This window comes from Eriocheir sinensis, chromosome 33 (assembly GCF_024679095.1).
Source record: "Eriocheir sinensis breed Jianghai 21 chromosome 33, ASM2467909v1, whole genome shotgun sequence".
Classification (NCBI taxonomy): domain Eukaryota; kingdom Metazoa; phylum Arthropoda; class Malacostraca; order Decapoda; family Varunidae; genus Eriocheir; species Eriocheir sinensis.
This window is the reverse complement of record NC_066541.1, coordinates 3,089,345-3,113,342: the sequence shown is the minus strand read 5'-3', so window position 1 is coordinate 3,113,342 and position 23,998 is coordinate 3,089,345. Positions and strand designations below refer to the sequence as shown.

General features: G+C 45.4%; 1 protein-coding gene across 1 annotated transcript; it reads left to right on the top strand.

Annotated features, from left to right (window-relative positions):
- Positions 1-899: 899 nt before the first annotated feature.
- LOC127006551 (tenascin-X-like) lies at positions 900-22,990 on the top strand. The gene is made up of 13 exons (XM_050876524.1): positions 900-964; positions 1,456-1,682; positions 3,443-3,574; positions 9,664-9,936; positions 11,279-11,410; positions 11,826-11,957; positions 12,887-13,006; positions 13,441-13,592; positions 16,575-16,773; positions 17,019-17,086; positions 18,229-18,457; positions 19,428-19,518; positions 20,897-22,990. Exons 3-13 carry the CDS (start codon positions 3,454-3,456, stop codon positions 20,976-20,978), a joined length of 1,599 nt encoding a protein of 532 aa, XP_050732481.1. The 5' UTR covers positions 900-964; positions 1,456-1,682; positions 3,443-3,453; the 3' UTR covers positions 20,979-22,990.
- Positions 22,991-23,998: the final 1,008 nt, after the last annotated feature.

Genomic DNA, 23,998 nt, shown 5'->3' with positions numbered 1-23,998 from the left:
GACGCCATTTTGCTACCAGAACAGCTTGTAAACGTCCTTAAAAGATCAGCGGACGACATTTTGCTGCCAGAATAGCTTGTAAACGTCCTTAAAAGATCAGCGGACGTCATTTTGCTGCCAGAACAGCTTGTAAACGTCCTTAAAAGATCAGCGGACGCCATTTTGCTGCCAGAACAGCTTGTAAACGTCCTCAGAAGATCAGCGGACGCCATTTTGCTGCCAGAACAGCTTGTAAACGTCCTTAAAAGATCAGCGGACGCCATTTTGCTGCCAGAACAGCTTGTAAACGTCCTCAGAAGATCAGCGGACGCCATTTTGCTGCCAGAACAGCTTGTAAACGTCCTCAGAAGATCAGCGGACGCCATTTTGCTGCCAGTACAGTTAGTAAACGTCCTTAAAAGATCAGCGGACGCCATTTTGCTGCCAGAACAGCTTGTAAACGTCCTTAAAAGATCAGCGGACGTCATTTTGCTGCCAGAACAGCTTGTAAACGTCGTCAGAAGATCAACGGACGCCATTTTGCTGCCAAAACAGCTCATAAACGTCCTCAGAAATCATATATATATATATATATATATATATATATATATATATATATATATATATATATATATATATATATATATATATATATATATATATATATATATATATATATATATATATATATATATATATATATATATATATATATATATATATATATATATATATATATACACACACGTACTAATATATTATTGATGTGTTTCTGTTATATATCATTATTATTAGATTAAATTAATTTATTAATAATCGCATATGAAACTTAAATAATTATCATTATTATTATAATTATTATTATTATTATTATTATTATTATTATTATTATTATTATTATTATTATTATTATTATTACTATTTTCATCATCATCATCATCCTCTTTTCTCTTACAGTCTACTTCACCCAAAATGTTTGTTCAAGGTAAGTTGAAATAATAAGAACCAGTTATAATAATAGTAGACGTAGTAGTAGTAGTAGTAGTAGTAGTAGTAGTAGTAATAGTAGCAGTAGTAGTAGTAGTAGTAGTAGTAGTAGTAGTAGTAGTAGTAGTAGTAGTAGTAGTAGTAGTTATAGTAGTAGTAGTAGTAGTAGTAGTAGTAGTAATAGTAGTAGTAGTAGTAGTAGTAGTAGTAGTAAGAACAATGTATAATGATGTTTGTAATACTAATTAAATAAAGTCGGTTGTCGGCCACAGTCATTGATGAGGCTGGGACGTTGTAGTAGTAGTAGTAGTAGTAGTGGTAGTAGTATTAGTAATAGTTTTTTTTATAGAAGTAGTAATAGAAGAAGTAATAGTAGTAGTAATAGTAGGAATAGTAGAAGTAATAGAAATAGTAGCAAAAACAGCAGCAGCCGTCGCACTCTTTCACGTAGGTTTAACTATAACTCTCCCATTCACACATCCAACCCAGTGACGAAGGAGGAAGAGGAGGGCGAGGAGGACGACGAAGAAGAGTAGGACGAGAAGCAGCCGAATGCCCTACCCCTAGTTCCTCCTTCGTGCCTGACCTTCATGCTGTGTACACGGTGACACGCGCCTTCCCCGGGCATTCCGACGTGGCCTGCCTCAACGAAGACCCCTGCGTCAGCCTCACCTCCCGCTTCGTCCCCCCACACCTGCCCTACCCCCGCTTCAGAGGTGAGTCCGTGAGACCCCACCCCCACTCCAAACCCCAGCGGAACCCTGACTCAAGGATTTTATACTACTACATAATCCTTGCCCTGACTGAACTCCTGATCTCTCGTTTATTGTTTTGATCTTCTATCATTATTTTTGTCTGTATGATAATGATGTTAATATGATTATTGGCTGTGGTTGTTGGGATTATTGTTGTTGTTGTTGTGGTTGTTGTTGTTGTTGTTGTTGATGTTGGCTGTGGTGGTGGTGGTGGTGCATGGTGGTGGTGGTGGTGGTGGTGCTGATGGTGATGGTTATTGTTACTTTTGTATTATTATTTTTTTTTTTACAGCAGAGGAAACAGCTCAGGGAAAAAAAAAACAATAATGAAAAAAAAAAGCCCGCTACTCACTGCTCCTATAAAAAGCGTTCAGAGGAGTATCCGAAAGATAGGTCAATTTTGGGAGGAGAGGTGTCCTGATGCCCTCCTCTTGAAAGGGTTCAAGTCGTAGGCAGGAGGAAATACAGCTGAGGGAAGATTGTTCCAGAGTTTACCTGCGTGAGAGATGAAAGAGTGTAAATGCTGGTTAACTCGTGCGTACGGGATTTGGACAGTAAAGGGATGAGCTTGAGTAGAAAGTCGTGTGCGGCAAGGCCGCGGGAGGGGGCAGGCATGCAGTTAGCAAGTTTGGAAGAGCAGTCAGCGTGAAATAGCGATAGAAGATAGAAAGAGAGGCAACATGGCGGCGGAATTGAAGAGGTAGAAGACTATCAGTAAGAGGAGGAGAGCGGCGATAATGTGGAAGTTTTCCGTTGCAGCAAGTTCTTTCAGGTCTATGAATTTATTTCGAATGCTGCGGGCATTTACATAACACGCGTTTATATGGTCATGGTGGTATTGGTTGGTGGTCCTTTGATTGTTTACGTGACGTTCTCTATCGGGGCTCGCTGTTTTTTTTTTGTTGTTTTTTTTCTCTGAAAAGTGACACCTGCTCACTAAGAAGTCTTCCAAGTCTAGCCGCCCCGATGGGATTTAGGTGCACACCATCGCGTTCGTACAAGTCATTTGCACTATAAAAGTTATTCCAAAAGTTCACAAACTCGACATTTTCTTGGGCACATAACGACTTTAGTCGGTTGTTAGTGCTGAAGGCTTTGCTGTAAAAAGCGTAACGTTTTCATCAGCGGGAGGATACCAGATATCATTATGTTTGTTTTTTCCTTGAATTGTCGGATCAGTCTACGATACTTTTCCGTTAATTCTTCTGAACGATTGGCCTTTACGTCGTTTGTTCCTACATGGATGACGAACGGTGGGGTTTGGTCTGAGCCGGTCATAACATCGTCGCGCGCCGCAGTGAGGCCATCTACACCTATACCAGGAAAACACATGCGCTTACGTTTCTCACATGAAGCACGACCGCAAAATTCTGTTAACTGACCTCTGATCATTGAATCGCCAATTAACCGGGTTTCGTGTTCCTCATCAACTTTCTCCTTTAAAATAGAAAATCGATTGAAGGTCGTGAGTTGCAACATTTTTCTTGGTGAAGAAGGCACAACCCTTGGATAGACTACCCATAGGAAGGAAAAAAAAAGTAATTGTTCGGAGAGAAAGGAAGAAGTCCCTTTTAGTCGCCTTTTACGACACGTAGGGAATACGGTGGTGAAATTCTTACCCCCCCAACCACAGGTGGAGGAGGAGGAGGAGGAGGAGGAGAATAAAAAGTAAAGGACGAGGGTGTGGAGTAAGGCCTTGTGGGTACCTGGTGCATGGACAGACCGCCAGTGGATGCAGGAGGTGAGCTGGTGGCAGCGTGAGGGCGTGGTGGGGCCGGCAGCGCGAGGCGGCGTGTGTGCGTCTTCCGAGACGCCTCTCTACCCTGTGTCCTTCCCGCTCATGTCCTCCAAAGGTGAGACCCACTCCATTACGTCGCCTGGTTTATTAAACGTCGTATTAGTATTCGTCAACATTACTGTGGCTGATTTGACTTTTTTGACCCGTTTCTCAAGGCGTGGTTAGTTAGTTTGTTTGATAAACCTTTGTACGACTGAGCTTGGGGAGGCGGTGGCTGAGTGGTCAGCGTGCGGGTGTGGTGAATCGGTGGACCTAGGTTCGAGTCCCACCAAAACACGCTGATTTTTTAAGCCATCGCCGAGTGGCGGAAGATTACCCACATGCTGTCCAGATCTTCACTCAACTTCAGTAGAACACCCGGGGGCAGCATGGGCCAAGTAAGAGTCATATATCACTGCAGCCACTATAAATAACATTCGCCTGTGCCACTAATGCGCTGCGGCCGTCCAAGAGGCCCTCAAGAGCTATATATATATATATATATATATATATATATATATATATATATATATATATATATATATATATATATATATATATATATATATATATATATATATATATCGACTTTGTGAAAATCTAACGCAATTCAACAATCTAACTAACTCCATCACAGAAAGGGAATTAAAAAGCCAAACTAGCTACCTAACTTAATGAATAGGTACTAATAGTACGACGTTTAAAAAATCTGGCGCGTGACTCCTACTAGTTTTATGGTCACTAAGTCGTTTATTAATGTTAATACCTTAGCAGCTGTGTGTCCGTATTGCCTACTCTTCTGTTTTCCTTCCATCCTCCTCTCCCCCGCCCTTTATTCTCCTGCTTTCCTTCCATCCTCCTCTCTTTCCTCCTTTATCTGTCATCCTCATCTCATTCCACTTCTGCTTTCCCTCCATCCTCCTCTCTTTCCTCATTTGATAACCTTTCATCCTTCTCTCTTTCCTCTTCTGCTTTCTTGTCATCCTTCCGTCAGCCCTCGTCTTTTTCTCATGTGTTCCTACCTTCCTCCTATCTTCCGTCATTTTTTCTCCTGCTTCCTTCCATCTTCCTCTTTTTCCTCTTCTGATCTCTTGCCATTCTCCTTCCCTTTCAATTTTTTCTTGCTTCACTGTTAATATTTCTCTCTCCCCCTCTTCTTCCTCATTCCTTATACTTTCTTTTATCCCTCTTCAACTCCTCCTACCCTACCATCCTTCTCTACCCTTCTTCCCTTTACTGCTTCCATTTCCTTTCATTTACATATACGTCCTTATTCGCCCTTCCTTCCCTTTTTCCCTCTCTGTTTCCCTGTCGTTTTCATTTCTATCACTCGTATAACCTTATTCTTCCTTCTTAATCTCCCCTTCTTCTCCTCCTGCTTTCCTGCCCTTTTATTTCCACTTACATACTCATTCTTATTCCCCTTCACAATCTCCTCTCTTTCCCTTCCATTTGCATATGTCCTTCATCTTCCTTCACACTCTCCTCCTCTTCTCCCCCTTCTTCTTCCGTGCCTTTTCCTTCCATTTACATACACGTCCACATTCCCCCCACCCCCTTCCCCTTAATAACCGCTTCTTCCTTTTCCTTTACATATAAGTCTGTCTCTGTTGGCGTCCTGAACCCCCCTTCGCAAAATCCCCCTTTTCTTCGCTTTCTGCCTCCCTGTTATCGTTCTTCCATTTACACACACGTTTTTATTCTCCTCTTTTCATCTGTTTACTTGGAACAATAAACTATCAATCAATCATCTTCCCCGTCATCACCCTTCACAATCTCCTCCTCTTCTTCCCTTACTGCCTCCTCCTCTTCTTCCCTTACTGCCTCCTCCTCTTCTTCCCTTACTGCCTCCTCCTCTTCTTCCCTTACTGCCTCCTCCTCTTCTTCCCTTACTGCCTCCTCCTCTTCTTCCCTTACTGCCTCCTCCTCTTCTTCCCTTACTTCCTCCTCCTCTTCTTCCCTTACTGCCTCCTCCTCTTCTTCCCTTACTGCCTCCTCCGCATCGTCCCTTACTGCCTCCTCCTCTTCTTCCCCTTACTGCCTCCTCCTCTTCTTCCCTTACTGCCTCCTCTTCTTCCCTTACTGCCTCCTCCTCTTCTTTCCTTACTGCCTCCTCCTCTTCTTCCCTTACTGCCTCCTCCTCTTCTTCCCTTACTGCCTCCTCCTCTTCTTCCCTTACTGCCTCCTCTTCTTTCCTTACTGCCTCCTCCTCTTCTTCCCTTACTGCCTCCTCCTCTTCTTCCCTTACTGCCTCCTCCTCTTCTTCCCTTACTGCCTCCTCCTCTTCTTCCCTTACTTCCTCCTCCTCTTCTTCCCTTACTGCCTCCTCCTCTTCTTCCCTTACTGCCTCCTCCTCTTCTTCCCTTACTGCCTCCTCCTCTTCCCTTACTGACTCCTCTTCTTCCCTTACTGCCTCCTCCTCTTCTTCCTTACTGCCTCCTCCTCTTCTTCCCTTACTGCCTCCTCCTCTTCTTCCCTTACTGCCTCCTCCTCTTCTTCCCTTACTGCCTCCTCCTCTTCTTCCCTTACTCCATCGTCCTCTTCTTCCCTTACTGCCTCCTCCTCTTCTTCCCTTACTGCCTCCTCCTCTTCTTCCCTTACTGCCTCCTCCTCTTCTTCCCTTACAGCCTCCTCCTCTTCTTCCCTTACTGCCTCCTCCTCTTCTTCCCTTACTGCCTCCTCCTCTTCTTCCCTTACTGCCTCCTCCTCTTCTTCCCTTACTGCCTCCTCCTCTTCTTCCCTTACTGCCTCCTCCTCTTCTTCCCTTACTGCCTCCTCCTCTTCTTCCCTTACTGCCTCCTCCTCTTCTTCCCTTACTGCCTCCTCCTCTTCTTCCCTTACTGCCTCCTCCTCTTCTTCCCTTACTGCCTCCTCCTCTTCTTCCCTTACTGCCTCCTCTTCTTCCCTTACTGCCTCCTCCTCTTCTTCCCTTGCCTCCTCCTCTTCTTCCCTGCCTCCTCCTCTTCTTCCCTTACTGCCTCCTCCTCTTCTTCCCTTACTTCCTCCTCTTCCCTTACTGCCTCCTCCTCTTCTTCCCTTACTGCCTCCTCCTCTTCTTCCCTTACTTCCTCCTCCTCTTCTTCCCTTACTGCCTCCTCCTCTTCTTCCCTTACTGCCTCCTCCTCTTCTTCCCTTACTTCCTCCTCCTCTTCTTCCCTTACTGCCTCCTCCTCTTCTTCCCTTATTGCTTTCTTGCCGTCTTCCTTCCATTTACACATACGTTCTTATTCTTCCCTCTTCATCTCCTTCCTTGTCATCCCCCTTCACAATATCCTCTTCTTCTCTTCCTGCTTCCTGATACCTAAGCATGTGTATGTCTTTATTGTCCACTCTTCTGATTTCCTTCCATCCTTTTTTCTTCCGCCATCTTTCTCCTGCTTTCCTTCCATCTCCTTTCCTTCTTCCTTTGATTTCCTTGCACCCTCCTCTCTTTACTCTTCTGCCTTGTCATCCTCCTCCCTTTCCTTTTTTGTTTTCCTTCTATCCTCCTTCGTCTTTTTTCTCGCCTCTCTTTCCTTCATTTACTCACGCGTCCTTATTCTCCCCTCTTCATATCCTTCCCCTGACGTCCACAAAGGGAAACACAAACTAACTCTAGGGGTTCTGTACAGGCCACCCAGCCTTGACAGACAGGACACAGACATATTACTACTAGAGGTTGGCAGGGCGAGCAGGAGCAAAAATGTCTTCATCATGGGGGATTTCATCTATAGGAATATATGTAGACTGGGAAGGCGTGGTGGGGGATCTAGAGTCTGAGGATTTTCTGAAAGTAATACAATATAATTTTCTCAAGCAGACAGTAACTGTGCCCACCAGAGGTAACAACATTTTGGACCTTATCTTAATGAGCTAGACGTTGGGGGAGGGCTACTTTTTTAGTAGGTAGTAGTGATCACAAGGAGATTAGGTTTAACTAAGACTGGGTGGTAACCCATGAACTCAACCCTATGTTGATGCCGGACTTTAGAAGAGCCGATTACGAAGGGCTTAGAAGACATCTTGAGGAGGTAAACTGGGGAACCTTAGGGCTAGATGAGGGCTGGATCTCAGGGCGGGAACCTGAAGGGCAGGGGAGCCACGTAGAGCTGACCTTTCAATAATTTAGTTAGAGTAATAGCAGAGGGTTAGAGACACCATATCCCTTACCAAGCACGTAGAGAGGAAAATAACGACCCTAAATGGATGACTCGTAGACTCAAGCATGAGATTGTCTTAAAGAGAGGAGTTTATAGATAAATAAAGAATGGTGAAAACCCCCTCAGGGGAAGGCATGTTGAACTAGCCAGATCGGTGAAGAAGAACACCCGCCTAGCAAAAAGGAATTACGAGATTAAGGAAGCTAACGAGGTCAAGAGCGATCTCAAGGAATTCTTTAAATTATAGGTACAGAACAAAAACAAGGGAAAGAATTGGTCCGTTGAAAACAAACACAGGTGAGCTCGTTGAGAATGGAGAAGATATGAGTCAAATGTTGAACAACTATTTCCTCTCAGTTTTCACACAAGAAAATCTAACAACCATCTCGGAGAGACTTCAGGTATATGAGGGCGAAGATAACGACAAGTTGAGGGATGTGATCATCACCAGGTAGGTTGTCCAGGATGAGATTGGTAGGTTGAAGAAAACCAAATCGCCGGGCCCAGACGAAATATTCCCACGTGTTCTGAAAGAATGCAAGGAGGTCCTCAGTGGCCCACTTACCGATATCTTTAAGATGTTGGTAAATTCTGGGACTGTGCCCAGCCAATGGAAAGTAGCTAATGTGACGCCGATTTTCAAAAAGGGAGACAGGTCAGCCACCTCAAAGTATTGCCCGATTACCTTAACATCAGTTGTAGGCAAGATGTTGGAGTCAATTATAGCCAGGAACATTCGGGACCATCTAGAAAAGCATAGTTTAATTCATTACTCGCAGCATGGGTTCACGAGGGGTAGGTCTTGCCTTACTAACCTGTTGTCCTTCTACACTAATGTACTCTAGGCGGTTGACAGATATGAGAGCTATGACATATTGTATCTAGATTTCAATAAAGCGTTCGACAAAGTCCCTTATCACCGGCTATTACTAAAATTGCAGGCTCACGGCATAGATGGGAAAGTCTTAAATTGGATCAGGGCGTGGCATAGTGGTGGAAGGCAGAGAGTGCAAATCAGTGGTAAAAACTCTGAATGGGGCAGTGTTACGAGTGGAGTCCCACAAGGGTCGGTGCTGGGTCCTCTGCTTTCTATCGTTTACATCAATGATTTGTATACAGGAAGTACGTAGTAGTGATGTCAGTTAGTTCGCAGATTATATCAAGATCGGATGAGCTTAACAGCCTATATGATTGGGCGGGGAAGTGGCAGATGGAATTTAATGTCGGGAAGTGTAGTATTCTGAGTGTAGGTAGGAATAACCCCTCACACAACTACTCAGAACATTAATTCCTTAAATGACACTCCGCTGAGCAGGTCTGGGTGTGAGAGGTACTTAGGAGTCTTAGTGAGCCCTGACCTCCGTCCTAGGGCTCAATGCATTCAGACTAAAACTCATGCAAACAAGGTACTGGATTTCATCTCGAGGAGCGTAGGCAATAGGAGCGCTGAGGTCATCCTCAAACTTTACTTATAGCACTAGTTAGACCTCATCTTGATTACACGGTTCAGTCCTGGTCACCCTACTATGGAATAGATATCAAGATGTTAGAATCTGTACAGAGAAGGATGACAGAAATGGTTCAAGGGGTGAGGAACTTGCCGTATGAGGATAGACTAAAGCATTTAAATCTACACTCTCTAGAAAGGCGAAGGTTGCGAGGAGACCTGATCGAAGTTTATAAATGGATGAAGGGCTTTCATAAAAGGGATGTCAATAAGGTTTTGGTTGTAAAAGAGCCAGGTAGGACACGTATAGCAATGGTTTTAAGTTAGACAAATTCAGATTCAATAAGGACCTAGGCAAGAATTGGTTCACCAATAGTGTGGTGGCTGAGTGGAACAGGCTTGGCATTCATGTGCCAATACCATAGATGCAGTAAAAAAAGAGGCTGGATAAATTCATGGATAGTGAGGTAATGTGGGGTTAGACTTACAGAAGCTGCCCCGTATAGGTCAACCGGCCTCTTGTAGACTCCTTACGTTCTTATGTTCTTATGTTCCTCACCATCCTCCACAACGTCTCAGCCCTCCTGGTGCCAGAGTTCCTTAGCTACACCATCAGCATCGGGGAGGACCTTCGTGTGAGGTTGCATGGAGCTGTGCCAGGCGCCGACGTGTGGTGGCAGCAGGAGCCTCTGGAGCCGGGCCGTTGGAAGCAGGCCACCCTCACGAAGTACGGCGAGCTCCTGGTCCCCGCTGCGATGCTCTCCGGCTCCGGGTTTTATTCCCTCCGCAACGACAGCAACGTGAACGACACCGTGAGCGGCATCATGGGGACGTTCAGCCTGGTCGTGCGGGGTGAGTCGTCTTGGGTCAGTAGTAGTAGTAGTAGTAGTAGTAGTAGTAGTAGTAGTAGTAGTAGTAGAAGGAGGAGGAGGAGGAGGAGGAGGAGGAGGAGAGAAAGAGGAGGAGTTGCTGGTAAAAGTCATTTTGAGGCAGTTGTAGTAAGTGGAGGAGGAGGAGGAAGAGTAGTAGTAGTAGTAGTTGAAGTAGTAGTAGCAGTAGTAGTAGTAGTAGTAGTAGTAGTAGGATAGTATTTCCGCGTAAAACTGGCGGGTGGGGTGGTGGCGGCTTCGGGGTCAGCCCCGCCCCGCCCCTTGCCACACACTCTCAACACCTCTCGCTTCCTCTCATATGTCAGCTATTTACTTCCCTTCAGCACGAGTATATGGGGTTGTCGATACCTGTATAGAAGGACAAAGATCCGGATCTTCAAATCGCTTGCGCTCCCTGTCTTACTCTATGGCTGTGAGACACTAAATTAGGGACTTGGAGAGGGGAATTGATGCCTTTGGTAATAAGTGTCTACGCATAATCTTGGGATATCGTTGGAATGATGGTGTCAAACCAACGACTACTCAGTGAGAATGATTCGACATATATTACCCATACAGTCCGTCACCGCCAACCCCGGCTATATTGGCATGTGGCACGCTACCCAGAAGCCGACACTGCTCATCGGGTTGTTTCTGTAACAGACTATTCTAAGTGGAGGAGGCCAAGGGGACGCCCACAGAGTTAGTGGCTTGAGCAAGTTGATGTATCCTGCCAGGAGGTTATCAGGATGAGAAGGGAAAAGAAGACTTGCCCGGAGTGATCCAACGCTAGACGTCGTAGGGTGGGCGAGGCGGCGCCCCCCCACGATGTATGCCCCCATTTATTGAGTGATGTTTATTAGACAGCTTATTAAATATTCTACCGCCTCCCTCCCTATCCCGCCTGCCCCACCCACAGTCACGGCTATGACTTAATAAACAAAGCCAAGACTCCATACATGCTTAGAGTCTCCAGAACTCGCACACATAAAGACAGAGCAGCTCATCAACATGGTCTACTAGGCTCCTATATGCCCTTGGAATGAGAACGTAAGGACCCTGAGAAGAAGGAATGGGAAGTGAGCTGGACAAGAAGGTACAGTAGAGGACAACCTAAAAAGTGTACGATTTTATAATTATAGTTGTTACCTCTACTCTATATATGGTGGGAGAAAAGGGACTCAGCCGAAGAAGCACTGTGGCGTGGCGTTGGTTTGTTAGCTGATAGAAGTGTGAGGAGTGACATGGTGTAGGCTTTTTTTTTTTTATTTAGATGCGAGAGCTTTTTATTGGGTGCCCTATTTGTTCCTCCTTCCCTCCCCCAGAGTGCCCCGCGCTCCGCTACGGGGATGACTGCCGCGACTGGTGCCCTGACTGCATGCACGGCGGCGAGTGTCACCCACGGAGCGGCGTGTGTGTGTGTCCCGAGGGCGTGATGGGGCGCCTCTGCGAAAAGCGTGAGTTCAGTTCACAGTCAGTATACACTCATCTCACATGTCCAGTCATGGAAAAAAATAATGGAACGTTAATTTATCTAGCATTTGGTTATCCTGTACGGTTTGTAATTGACCACATGTAGCTTATAAAGGTGAATCATAATTATAACCAATCACTCATTGAACACGCTTCTCTGCGCTGCGTGGTAAACCTTAAACTATATCGCAGACTTCACCAGTTCAGTTCAGGTCAGTTGAGTGCCTTAGCAACGGCCTCCCCTTTGTTATTTATTTCCGGTCTCTTCTTTTGTGGTTGTTGTTCGATGTTCTACTCCTCTTTTTTCTAAATTCGTTTTGCGTTTCACATTCACCTTGCCCATGCGCCGTTCGAGAAATAAGTCCGCTGTCCATTTCCTTTGGTGTGGCTGTGGTGCAGGGTGCGGGAAGAACATGTCAGGGCGGGACTGCACGGTGAGGGTCATGAACCTTCCGGGGAGGCAGGTGTGCCGCCCCTCACCTGTGCCCTGCCGCTGTCTACCTGGATTCACGGGGCCAAGGTGTAATGAAGGTATGTAGTATGTAGCAGTAGTAGTAGTAGTAGTTGTTGTACTCGTAGTAGTAGTAGTAGTAGTAGTAGTAGTAGTAGTAGTAGTAGTAGTAGTAGTAGTAGTAGTAGTACGTAGTAGTAGTAATAGTAGTAGTTGTAGTAGTGGTAGTGGTAGCAGCAGCAGCAACAGTAGTAGTAGTAGTAGTAGTAGTAGTATATAAGTAGCAGTCTTTATTCTTCCATTTACGATTTTTTCATTCCCTTTATGTTTATCGTAATGAGAGTATGAGTGAGTGTGTTATCAGGTTACGTGTGACCCGTCACCGCGAGGACTCATCTTGTGTGAGTGTTCTTATCTCCCTCTGCCGGATGCGAAGTCACGTACAGCTGTTGACATTCTCACCCTTTGTTTCGTCATAACATCTCGGTCTTTCTTTGTAATCTTCTCTCTCTCTCTCTCTCTCTCTCTCTCTCTCTCTCTCTCTCTCTCTCTCTCTCTCTCTCTCTCTCTCTCTCTCTCTCTCTCTCCTTCCATCCACCATTCCTTCATTACTTCTTACTTTTCTTATTTTTTTAGTATTTTCCCTTTTCTCTTCCTTTCTCTTCTCTTTTGTTGTTGTGCTCTTTCATTTATCTTACTTCATTTTTTTACTTCCCTTTCTCTATTCATTTGTTCCTTCCTTCCTTCCTTTCTTTCTTTCTTTCTTTCATTTCTCTATTCTTTAATTCTGTATATCTTACCTCACCTTTCTTTAGCTTTATCTTTTATATTTTTTTACAGCAAAGGGAGCAGCTAAAGGCCAAAAACAAACAAAAATTAATAAACAAAATAAACGTAGCACTGTTCCTATGAAAGAGAACAGCCGAAAAGGGATCAATTTATAATGAAGTGGTGTCCTGATACTCTTTTTTTCTTCCTTTACTCTTCCACCATTCCCCTCCGCCTCCAGAGTGTCCGCTGGGTAAGTGGGGATCGAACTGTGGTCAGGACTGTCGCCTGCACTGTGCTGCCAACTGCGATGGATTTACTGGGGAGTGCGACGCCGAGGGACCGTCTCAGTGTGCGGGAGGTTAGTGTGTATGTGTGTGTGTGTACCTCCTTGTATAATAGTTAGCACGTCTAGCTACGAATCTACAAACCCGGTTTCGCTCTCGGTGGCTCATGCCAGCTCACCCATCCTCCTCCCTTTCGGGCTGGTCGATAAATGGGTCGCACCTGGGGAAAACCTGGAAAGATAAACTGTGGTAACCCGAATACCACACTACACTAACCCTTACAGACTCAAGGGCTAGTGAGACGGAGATGAGCACCGAGGTCACGCGCTACTTAGTGTATGCCCCTAACCTTCCCTATATCTTCGGAAATGCAATACTCTGAACCAAATCCTGTAAATCCATTCCTAGCATACTCTCATGCCTTTGACATGGGTAAACTACACTTATACATTACTTATCCTATTTCTTTACGTGATACAAGCCTACTGATGCAGCTATCCTTCCCTAGGTGACGCTGGTCTGCCCCGTCTCCGTCAAGCTCCCGTGATGAAGGAGGTCGGCGCCGAGGAAGCGACCATCGAATTCGCTGAGTGGCGTGAAGGTTACGATGACGGGGACGCCACTCCTTGGGATAGCCTAACACACGTCGTTAGGCTGAGGGTGAGGATGCCGGGGGTAGAGAGAGAGAGAGAGAGAGAGAGAGAGAGAGAGAGAGAGAGAGAGAGTTAATGCCCTTTGTTAACTGATCTTATTATCCTCAATCTCCTTATTCATATCAGTCTTCGGACATGCAATACCACACTTTGTCCTCGTCTGGCTTCCTCTTACTTTGGTCTGTGTTGACTAACTTTTATTAATATTTTCCCTCTTTCATGCCTCTACCATAGTTTTTTGTAATTCCCTTCTCCTTTTATTTCAACATTTTACACTCTTTTCAACTCCATTTCTCTACTCCTTTCTTATTCACGGCTTCAGCTGCTCTTCATTTCCCTTTCCTTCTCCTTTCCTTTCTGCAGTCTTTCCCCTTTCCTGCTTTCATCTCCACTCCAGTCATTTCAACTATCATTCCCTCTTCATTTCTCTGTCTCTCTCCCTTTGTTTCTACAGTATTTTTTTCCCCTTTTCCACTTCCTTTTCCCTTCCCCAGCCTTTTCAACCAGGGGCGGATCCAGAAAATCAATTTTGGGGGGGCCCGATGGTAAAATTTCATAAGTTAGCGACAGCCTCAAAACAGTGAAGACCAATGGATAGTGATGGCGGTTCTTTGCTTAAAATCCGCAGCTCCCGAGCAATCAACGTATATGTGACGAATATTTTTTTCTTGTGTGTATATATATATATATATATATATATATATATATATATATATATATATATATATATATATATATATATATATATATATATATATATATATATATATATATATATATATATATATATATATATATATATATATATATATATATATATATATATATATATATATATATATATATATATATATATATATATATATATATATATATATATATATATATATATGAAGTGCAGTAAATATTTAAGCTGGCCAGCAATGACAAGAAACACTTCAAATTGTACATCCGACCAATTAAAAGGCAGATCTGAACAGGTAGAAATCATGACCATACGAGCATTCGAAGAAAACTAAAAGTTTATTTCGGCATGTAAGCACCAAGGGTGATCACAATACAGGTCATAAAGAAATTACAAACCTAACCTTTACAAAAAAAGAGTTAATATGTAAATACAGCTAAAGATAAAAAGGATTTATTACAGGGCTTCTTTTACATGGGATTGAGGTAATACATTTGCAAAGATTGGCTGATCTAAATAAATATATTTACAAGTTTCAAAGTATTCAACAAGTGCCTCACTAAGCAAAGAGTAGTTGGCGGTTGTTTTCGCCGAATTTGCTTATCACACTCTCGACTGAAATGGGGACATCATAGTGGACACAGAGGAGGGCAAGTCCGTTCAGGCGCTCTTGGCCGAAGGTACTCCTCAGATAGGTTTTCAGCCTTTTCAATGCTGAGAAAGACCTCCCGGCTTCCGCGTTGGAGACTGGAAGCGTCAACAGTGTTTTCAAGAGAATGGCGAGATTAGGAAACATGCTGGTGCTGGCGTGTGCCTGGGCTTCTTTGATAGTTTGAAAGACCGGAACAGATGATGCCCAGCGCTCCCCTTCCGCCTTCACGAGTGTCAGGGATTCGATGTCGAGCTCGTAGAGCTTCGCCACTTGAAGCACAGCCACAAAATCCGTTTCGGGGCCTTTGAGGAGTTGCCTGAGCTGAAGTGCGACAGGCACTGTGTCGTCGCCGAACCGACTCTTCAACTCAGCCAAGACGTGGTCCACGAACGGAATGTACACCGCCTGGCGGTAGTACTCCTCAGCATTCTCGCACGGAACATTTGATCGCTGGGTCTGTCGTCCACAGAGTCGTGGCACAGGGATGGTGTCATGCGATGACCCTACCTCGACCAAAAGCTCTGCCGCTTTCATGAACACGTCGTGGAAATAATTATCCGTATCTGCTCTGAACTTGGCAAAAATGGTCTCGATGCCACGAATCGTGGCGTAGGCTACAGGTCGCCATCTTTTCTCTGAAGAGCTCGGCTCGGCTCGAGAGTATGCGCCAATATACACTCCATTACAACCAGTCCAACGAGAAAACGGGGATCACGTATGGCGATGAGAGGGAGCCCAGCGGTGGCGTCAAGCTGCATGTGAGGAATGAGGTTACAAAGATTTTTCCTAGGCTTTTAAATCTTGCTCTATAATATTCAATATACGAATATAAATAAAGAAAATCCTGAGTTCTCCAGAAATGCAACAGAAAGGTACCAGTTTTCGTTTTGACTTTCAGAAATTGGACATTTTAGCAGATGGAGGGGGGGGGGGGGGTCGTCCGACACCTCCGGCCCCTCCCCCCCCCCCTCTGGGTACAGCGTACTACGGCCCTGTACGAGTATATAGATTGTTAGACGAGTGCGGGGCTCATACGAGCGCGGCCCTGGGCACGTGCCCGTTCTGCCCTGGCCCTGCAGGAGAATGAAAAATTACATCAGACACCGAAAAAAAAAATCTTGCCTGAGCATCCCGTCCACCACCGCATAGTAAAGCCCAAGGAACCTATAGAGGAGGATTTTTTTTTTAAAGTTTGGAGGACAGCGTCCAGATCGAGCTATCTAGCGGCGGCCGGCTTCGCTCCTCAGCTCTCTAGCTTTTTAGGGGTATCTTAAATATATTTTGTTTTCTAAATTCATGGGTATCTCAAATATTTAGTTATCCTAATATTTTTTTGGGGGGCCCGGGCCATCTGACTCCCCCCCCCCGTATCCGCGCCTGCATATGCCTACAGCCGTCGACACAGTCCGTATTATAGTTGCACCATATTATAAGCGAGTCAGTTCTGTACCCACTATCCGCATACACTCGCGAGATTTTCTGGGGGGGCGGAGATTTTTTGTGGGCCCGGGCCCCCTGGGCCTCCCCCCTGTATCCGCCCCTGTTTTCAACTATCATTCTCTCCATTTCCCTTTCCCCTTTCCTTTTCCTGTTTACTCCTCCCTTCCATAGCCATTGTTAACTCCATCTTCCTCCTCCTTCCCCTCCCACAGACGGACAAGCTCTCCTTGGACTTCATCACCTCTGGATCTCGACACAGACTGACGAAGCTCACGCCGGCGACGCAGTACGAGGTGAAGGTGGTGGTAGTTGTGGCGGCGATGCGCGGTGGCCTCAACCTGACGTGTGTGGCTGACGGGACGGGAAGGGAGAGGGTACACAACGTTACCTTCACCACCCTCTGCCCTAAAGGTGTAGTTCCTCAGATAACGGGAAGATACTGGTTAACTTTGGCATTATTAAGTTGGACAGCACAGGACACCACCATGATTATGCCCTAAGACTCCTAAATATGTGGCTCTTCAGATAATGGGAAGATACATGGCAAAGCTACTGGTTATATTTTGCATTAATATATATTGGACAGCACAAGGAAAAGCTTCGGTGGACAGTAGAGAGTAGACAGTAGAGACATGAGTTTTCCTTCTTCGTTCCAGAGATCCCGATGCCGGAAATCATTGACATCGTGAAGACGTCAGACGCAAGCATCCTCGTGAGGTGGAAGGTGAGTCACGGCTATTACACTATATATTCTAATTAACCTTGTCATTAAGCCCCGCCCACCCAAATCTAGTAATCACCACTGCGTAAGATCTAACCTTCCCCAGCATCTACTATGTTACATGCAGCATAAGGGCGTGGTTTGCTTGTGGACTGGACAGCCACAAAGGTTTACACTTCATTGTTAAGTCAATATGAACAGAGTTTAGTGAGTCATGGGTCCCGCCTGGTTACGTGAAGGAGTTTGTGGGTCGGTTTTATGTGAGTCACACAGGAGAGCAAGTGTTACCTGCGGGAGTTGCGAGTCACAGGTGGGAGCAGAGACATTTTCAGATCAATTTGCACCAGGGGCGGACCAATCTCCAGTAAGCCCTCCCTTCTAAATACAAATTAGAATAGAAGTTAGCTAAAAAGATATACTGGGACTTGTTTTCTTCATTTATTTGCTTTTAACCGTTTTCTGATATATAAGCATATATAATGCATTAAAAAAACTACCTTTAACCAATATAGTACAATAGAACGTGAAAATATGGTGAGTGGGTTACATAGGGGTAGAACGTGAACGATCTGCGCGCACATCACCTCCTCTGTGCCTCGGACAGGACTGATATAAAATTATTTTTAAAGTTCGGCTTGAGTCAACTTGCGCCTCACCCCTCAGAAGGCAGCGTCATAAGAGCTCTTTTTTTCATTAAATGATTTCTTGGCAACTTCGAAATGCATCATCATCTTCTTGCGGTCTATTTTCTGATACAAACGCCGAAAAAACTTGCAATATTGGGGTAAAAACTTCACATTCAGCCCCGTGGCTCATCGCGCTGTCACGCGGGGCGGTCCTCCCCCTCGCCCCCTCCTCCACCATTACTACGCCACTGGGTCGGAGCTATTGAATTCACGAACCATGGTCACGGAGTCACTTACTTTGATTACCGGGTCTCATGTGAGAACTATCGAGGCACGACCTAGAGGCAGGTAATGCATACAAGTGGAGGCAAAATTATGGGAAGTCTACGGATCCAGCGTGCCTTAATTAAATCACATGGGAAATTCAAACAAGTTAAAAAAAATAGGTATCTGTCCTGATACCAGTTACACAGACTTAAGCACGCTAAAACACCTTCCCCTCTGTCCTTATACCCACAGCCGGTGTCATACCCCCCTGTATGTCACCTGAAGTATCACCTGTCAGTCATCCCTGAGGCGCAGGGCGAGACATCACCATCCCTGGAGACACGCAACGTAACGCTGACGGAGACACAGACGGAGGTGCAGGGGCTGGAGGCGGAGGTGCAGTATACCATTCGCGTGTTTGCCAGCAGCTCTTCCTCTTCTTCAGCGCCTTCTACCAGCTCTCTGCAGATCTACCAAAAGAGTAAGTGAGAGCAGTTGTTGTATAAGGAGACAGAGAAAGAAGAGAAGGAAGGATAGGAAAGTTGGGAGAGAAAGAGGAGGGAGAAGGGAATTGAGAGAACAAAAAGAAGAGAACAACGAGAAATAAAAGTAAAAAAAAAAAAAACTACAAGGGAAAGAAAAGAAGGAAATGAAGAGAGAAGGAAAAGAAGAGAAAGAAAGGAATGAAGGGTAATGGTAATGGGAGAGAGGAAATATAGGGAGAGGGTAGGGCATGGTGTAACTCCTCTTCTCCCTCAGCCCCTTCTCCCACCTCCCTGTAGATTTATCAACGGAATAGCCTAGGTTGAGAGGTGAGAAGGTAAACTATGGGCCTTAACTACAGGTCCATTGATATCAGTGGCAGACAAGATCCTCAGAAAAAAATATTAGACACAAACTTGTCGAGCTCCTAGAGATAGCAATATAATATCCGATTCCCAGCACGGCTTCAGACTTATAGAACTTCTGCTGAACTAACATATTTTACTGCTTTCGCGGTATATATAAAAACTAAAGGCTCGAAAGGAGAAAGAGGAGACCCCCCCCAAAAAAAAAAAAAAAAAAAGAGGAAAGCCCGTAGATTCGTAGCTAGGCTTGATACCCGCCACGCCACGGAGACGCGTTTCTTCCTCTGGCTCCCTTCAAATTTATCAAAAGACTATTGCCCGTATTCCAAAAGCTATCGGGACCTCGATTCGCCTGTTTGTCAAGCCTCTCGCAGAAGTTCCTGGGGTTTTTATGGACTATTTTGTGATACCATTGATAGGTTTACCCGACTTGTGCACCTTGAACGGGAAAAATCACTGGTTAATCTTCTCTGTGGCCTTGGAAAATGGTCGCAATGGGAGCCCGATATATTTTAGAATATGAACTTATGTGAGAAGAAACGGAGGAGGAGGAGGAGGAGAGTGATGAAGAAGAGGGTGTCCTTCTTGCCATTTTCCCTGCAGGTGTGGGTCACGCCGAGGTGGGCATGGTTGTGGCGGTGGTGGTGCTGCTGACGGCAGTGACTGCGGCGGTGCTGTGGCGGAGGCGACAACGGTGTGTAGACGTGTGTGTGTGTGTGTGTGTGTGTGTGTGTGTGTGTGTGTGTGTGTTGTTACGTCCCAGTGTAGCCACTGGGGTGGTCAAGGGGTCTTGGGAAAAGTTACAAAAAAAAGACAAAAACAAAAACTGGGTAGGTTTGGCCTCAAACAACAGGTTATTTTCCCCTTAACCGAACAACAAAAGATATGAATAATTCAAAACAAAGGAAATTGTCTAACGGAAACGCAAATGAATACAAAAGACAATATATTTACTAAATTTAATTTACATTTACAAAAAGAAATCCAAGATTGCCGAAGCTACGCTCTCCTTTAAAAAACATGAACCAAATAATACACAAACGAAAAGCATAAAACACTATTGACAACACGTGGGCGAGAGGCAGCATGAAACACAAGGGCAATGCGTGTTAAACACGAAGACACTTAAAAAAAATGGAACAGAAAACACACACACACAAAATAAAACTTATCTTAAAACTAACGACTAATCTCTCCCGTGAAGAAAACACACACGCCTGCAGGCGTGAAAAACTGCAGAAAGCGCTGCAGGGAAACGAAGGGGAGAGAGAAGCCGGCTCTTTGCGCACGAGGAACAATGGCGTAAAACTCAGATGTAGACAAGTAAATTCAGACTGCACCAAATTTTTCTTCACCAACGTTGTAGTGCGAGAATGGAATAAGCTCCCGTCATCAGTGGTCCAGTGTAACACGATTGACTCCTTCAAAAATAAGCTCGACCGTCACTTCCTTCAACTTAATATCAACTAGAGTAGAAATGCAACGTTTTGGAGTCTTCTGATTAATGTAAAATCACTTAGGTTTAAGGACAGACCACCAAGTCTGGACCAAGGGGTCTGTGTGGTCTGATTTTCTATGTAAATCTATGTAAATCCTACCACGGCGTGGTCCATGCGGGAAAAGAGAGCTCCCTTTTTTTTTTCCTGACCCGAGGGTCAGTGCATGGGCTGTCCTCCGCCCCGCCGCAAGGGCTGCCAGCCGTCGCCGGCGGTGCGGGACAACAGACCCCAACGACAACTCAAAATACACAATCTAATATAAGTACGATAAATAAATTGCCTAATCCAAACATAAAAAGGGAAATATACACATGTCACAATACATCGTAACGGGCAGGAGAGACATAAATGGAAAGAACAGTCCGGGCAACATTGACCCCGGGTCGCCGCGCGCGGGAAGGTGAGGACAGGCTGGCGGAAATTTCCAGAGACCCCAGGTGGTTATTATATAGGCGTGTGTGTGTGTGTGTGTGTGTCAAAGTGCTCTAGACGGAATAGTTAAAAGCATCATATAAATGCTACTATCTACTACTACTACTACTATTACTACTACTACTACTACTACCCCAACAGCAAGCGGAAGTCCATGAGACCACGGAATCGCCAGCCAGAGAATACCCCCCACGCCCTTGTTCCTACCGAAGAAGTGACCTAACCACAACCCCACAACTCTCCAGCACCACCGCCTGCATCCCTGCGCTGTAACTGTGTCCACCTTAGCTCCAAAATTAGGGCCATATTCTTAAACATTTCGGAGCCCTAGCACACACATTTGATAAAGCTTTCATAGGAATTGTGGGTATAAATCGATGGGTAATTTAATGAGTGAAAAACACTCCTGAGAATCTTGTTAATTTCCTCTTCGGCCTTTGGCCGAAGAGGAAATTATTATTATTATTATTATTATTATTATTATTATTATTATTATTATTAATAATAATGCTAGTACTACTACTACTATTACTACTACTACTACTACTACTACTACTACTACTACTACTTAAAAGATGCCTCCACCCATGTTTATTTTCCCGACACATAATCATGGAGGGCTCCATAAATTGGAGATCATTAGCCCCAACTCTGTTCGCTAATGACTGTGGCATCCAATTATATCACTAATCACTAATAATCACTACTACTTAGCACTAAATCTATATATAACACTTTATCCTCTCCTACTAGTCCTACTACTATTCCTTCACTACTCATGTCGCTCCCGACCTACCCTCATGTCACTCTCCACCACTGTGGCCTCATAGTCAATATTGGAAATGTTGGTGGCTTTTGAGCCAAAGTGTCTGGTGCTCCTGAGAAATAGGATGGCTGACCTAAACAGGGAGAACGAGAGGCGACACCTCATCCAGGCGAGAATGTGGCTCCTTGGGTGATGCTTCTTTTCTGAGATCAGTTCCGCGAGTCGTGCGTAGAAGCATCGGGCCCTGGGACCCATCCCGCCGGATGTGACGAAGACGAGGGGGTGAAGCTGCCCTGACCCACTTGCTGGATTCTTTCAGCGTATGCCCTTGTCTTCTCCTGCTCGTTCCTGTGGTGGGCGGCTTCCAGGGGCAGCTCACGGTGACAGGCAGCCATCGGGTCGAATATGCGGATGTCCATGAATGCCCTCTGTCCGTGCACCCTGAATCCGCGGGCACTTACTCGTACATCAACCCGTGCCTCATGTGGAGTACTGGCCATCCTGTATCTAAGGTGTTCGCCGTCCAGGGGGAGCAGTGACGGCTCGGTAGTGACGTCTTGGCATACCTCCCCGAGCATGCTGGCTGTCAGATCCCTACCTCATCGTGTCGGATACAGACGAAGCCTCCCTTCTTGCATGCATGGTGTGAGTGACATCATTCGGTGATCCACATGCACAGAGATCAGCCAGCCCCTCAATCGGCCAGCCATATTTCAGAGCAACGGCGTCGACAAATTGTTGTTTGTTGAGGCTGAAGCCTTTTGCTCTGATTAGTAGAGACGTTAGCCAGTTAGAGGCGCCTGCCTCCTGTGCTGTGTGGATTTTTCTGCACATTTCTTTGGACAGGTTGTGTGTTAGACGGTCCAGCTCGTCCTTTTGGGCCTGGTGTCTTTCTTCTGAGATTCTTCTTTTAATTTCTCTTATTTCACTTTGGTCTATTTAGCCGTCTGCCTCCTGAGCGATGATCCTGTTGGTGAGGGATGATAAGGCTGATGGAGTTTTGGTACTCCTTATTAGCCAGCTTCTCAGGATTGGTGATCCCCATTCTGCCCAGTCTTAGACGAAGTGCTACTACTACCACTACTACTACTATTATAGCACCACTACTTACCAGTATTTGAACTTAGCTAGAGGCCAGATGGAGGTTTGGAGATACTGAAGACAGGAGATATAGACTACAGCTAGTCACCTGTATCGTAATCTAATCAGTATCAAGCATGTATGTAATCCAGGTGGCCGAGAGTGCTGCCCATGAAAGTGTCCTATAATTATAACATTGTGCTGAGCGTTTGATGTACTCGTATTAGAGGAGAATATTTGCATCCCTATATTGCAGGGCTCCATTTTTTTTTTTTTTTTCGGTACCCTTATTTGTAAGTGTAGATATGTTTTATAAGTGTAAGTGATTTTTTGTAACGCCCCCTCAAATGAAAAAAATATATAGTTTTTAATAAAGTTAATCAACCCTCCGCAACTTGCATTATTTCCTGTCATGAGTGGTAACTCTTAAGGCGGACACACACGATGCGGCCTGTCCGGCGGCCGAAAAGTGGGCGGAGCTAGAGGCCTTAAGGCAGTGTGTACGGGTGTAATTTGTGCGGCGCGGCCTCACGAAGCGGCCCGATGGCCTTCTGTTTATGTTTGAAATTCCGTCCGACGCGGCCCGCGGCCTCACAGTGTGTATGACCTTGCGGTGCGGCCTTGAGGCGGGAATTATCTCAGAGCGACGCTGACAGCCGTGGTGTAGGTACACATTATTTACGCTCCACGATGTCTGATGTCTGGATAAATAAAGACTTGGATCTGTTTTATTGATCTGTACAAGGGCCATCCATGTTTGTATACATAAAACATAAATTGTGTTGTTGTTGTCGCTGCGGCGGTGGGGCTCAGAGTGACGGCCGCCGCCCTGTATTCCGTGAGGCCGCCTCACAGTGTGTATGCTTCATCCGGCCGACGAGGCTCCGCCCACTTTCGGCCGCCGGACAGGCCGCATCGCATAGTGTGTGTCCGCCTTTATAGGGCGGCTACGTAGCTATGGGTAGCCCTACGTACACCTTACCTATGCAACCATAGAAACGGGTTGTTGATACTCTTGCTCCACTTCCTCCTTCTCCTCTTCTTCTTACTACTACTACTACTACGACGACGACGACGACGGCGATCGTTACTTCTCAACTACCACTACTACTACGACGACGACGACGACGGCGATCGTTATTTCTCAACTACTACTACTACTACGACGACGATGGCGATCGTTACTTCTCAACTACCACTACTACTACGACGACGACCGTAGTAGTTTATTTATATACACTAATGTACGCGGTCGGAGGCGGCGACGGCGCGTGGATGCACGAGAGGGAGTCAGGTGTGATGCGTGTGGAAGTTGTTGGGAGACTGGTGGTTCTGACTTGACCTCGCAGGCCTCGGGGCAGGATTAGCGAGTCTCCGAACTGGCAGCAGCTGGATAG

Coding starts and splice junctions, on each gene's coding strand:
- LOC127006551 (XM_050876524.1), top strand. CDS start 3,454: ATGCAGGAGGTGAGCTGGTGGCAGCGTGAGGGCGTGGTGGGGCCGGCA. Junction 13,007..13,440: donor ACCGTCTCAGTGTGCGGGAG/GTTAGTGTGTAT, acceptor ATCCTTCCCTAG/GTGACGCTGGTCTGCCCCGT. Junction 16,774..17,018: donor CACCACCCTCTGCCCTAAAG/GTGTAGTTCCTC, acceptor TCTTCGTTCCAG/AGATCCCGATGCCGGAAATC.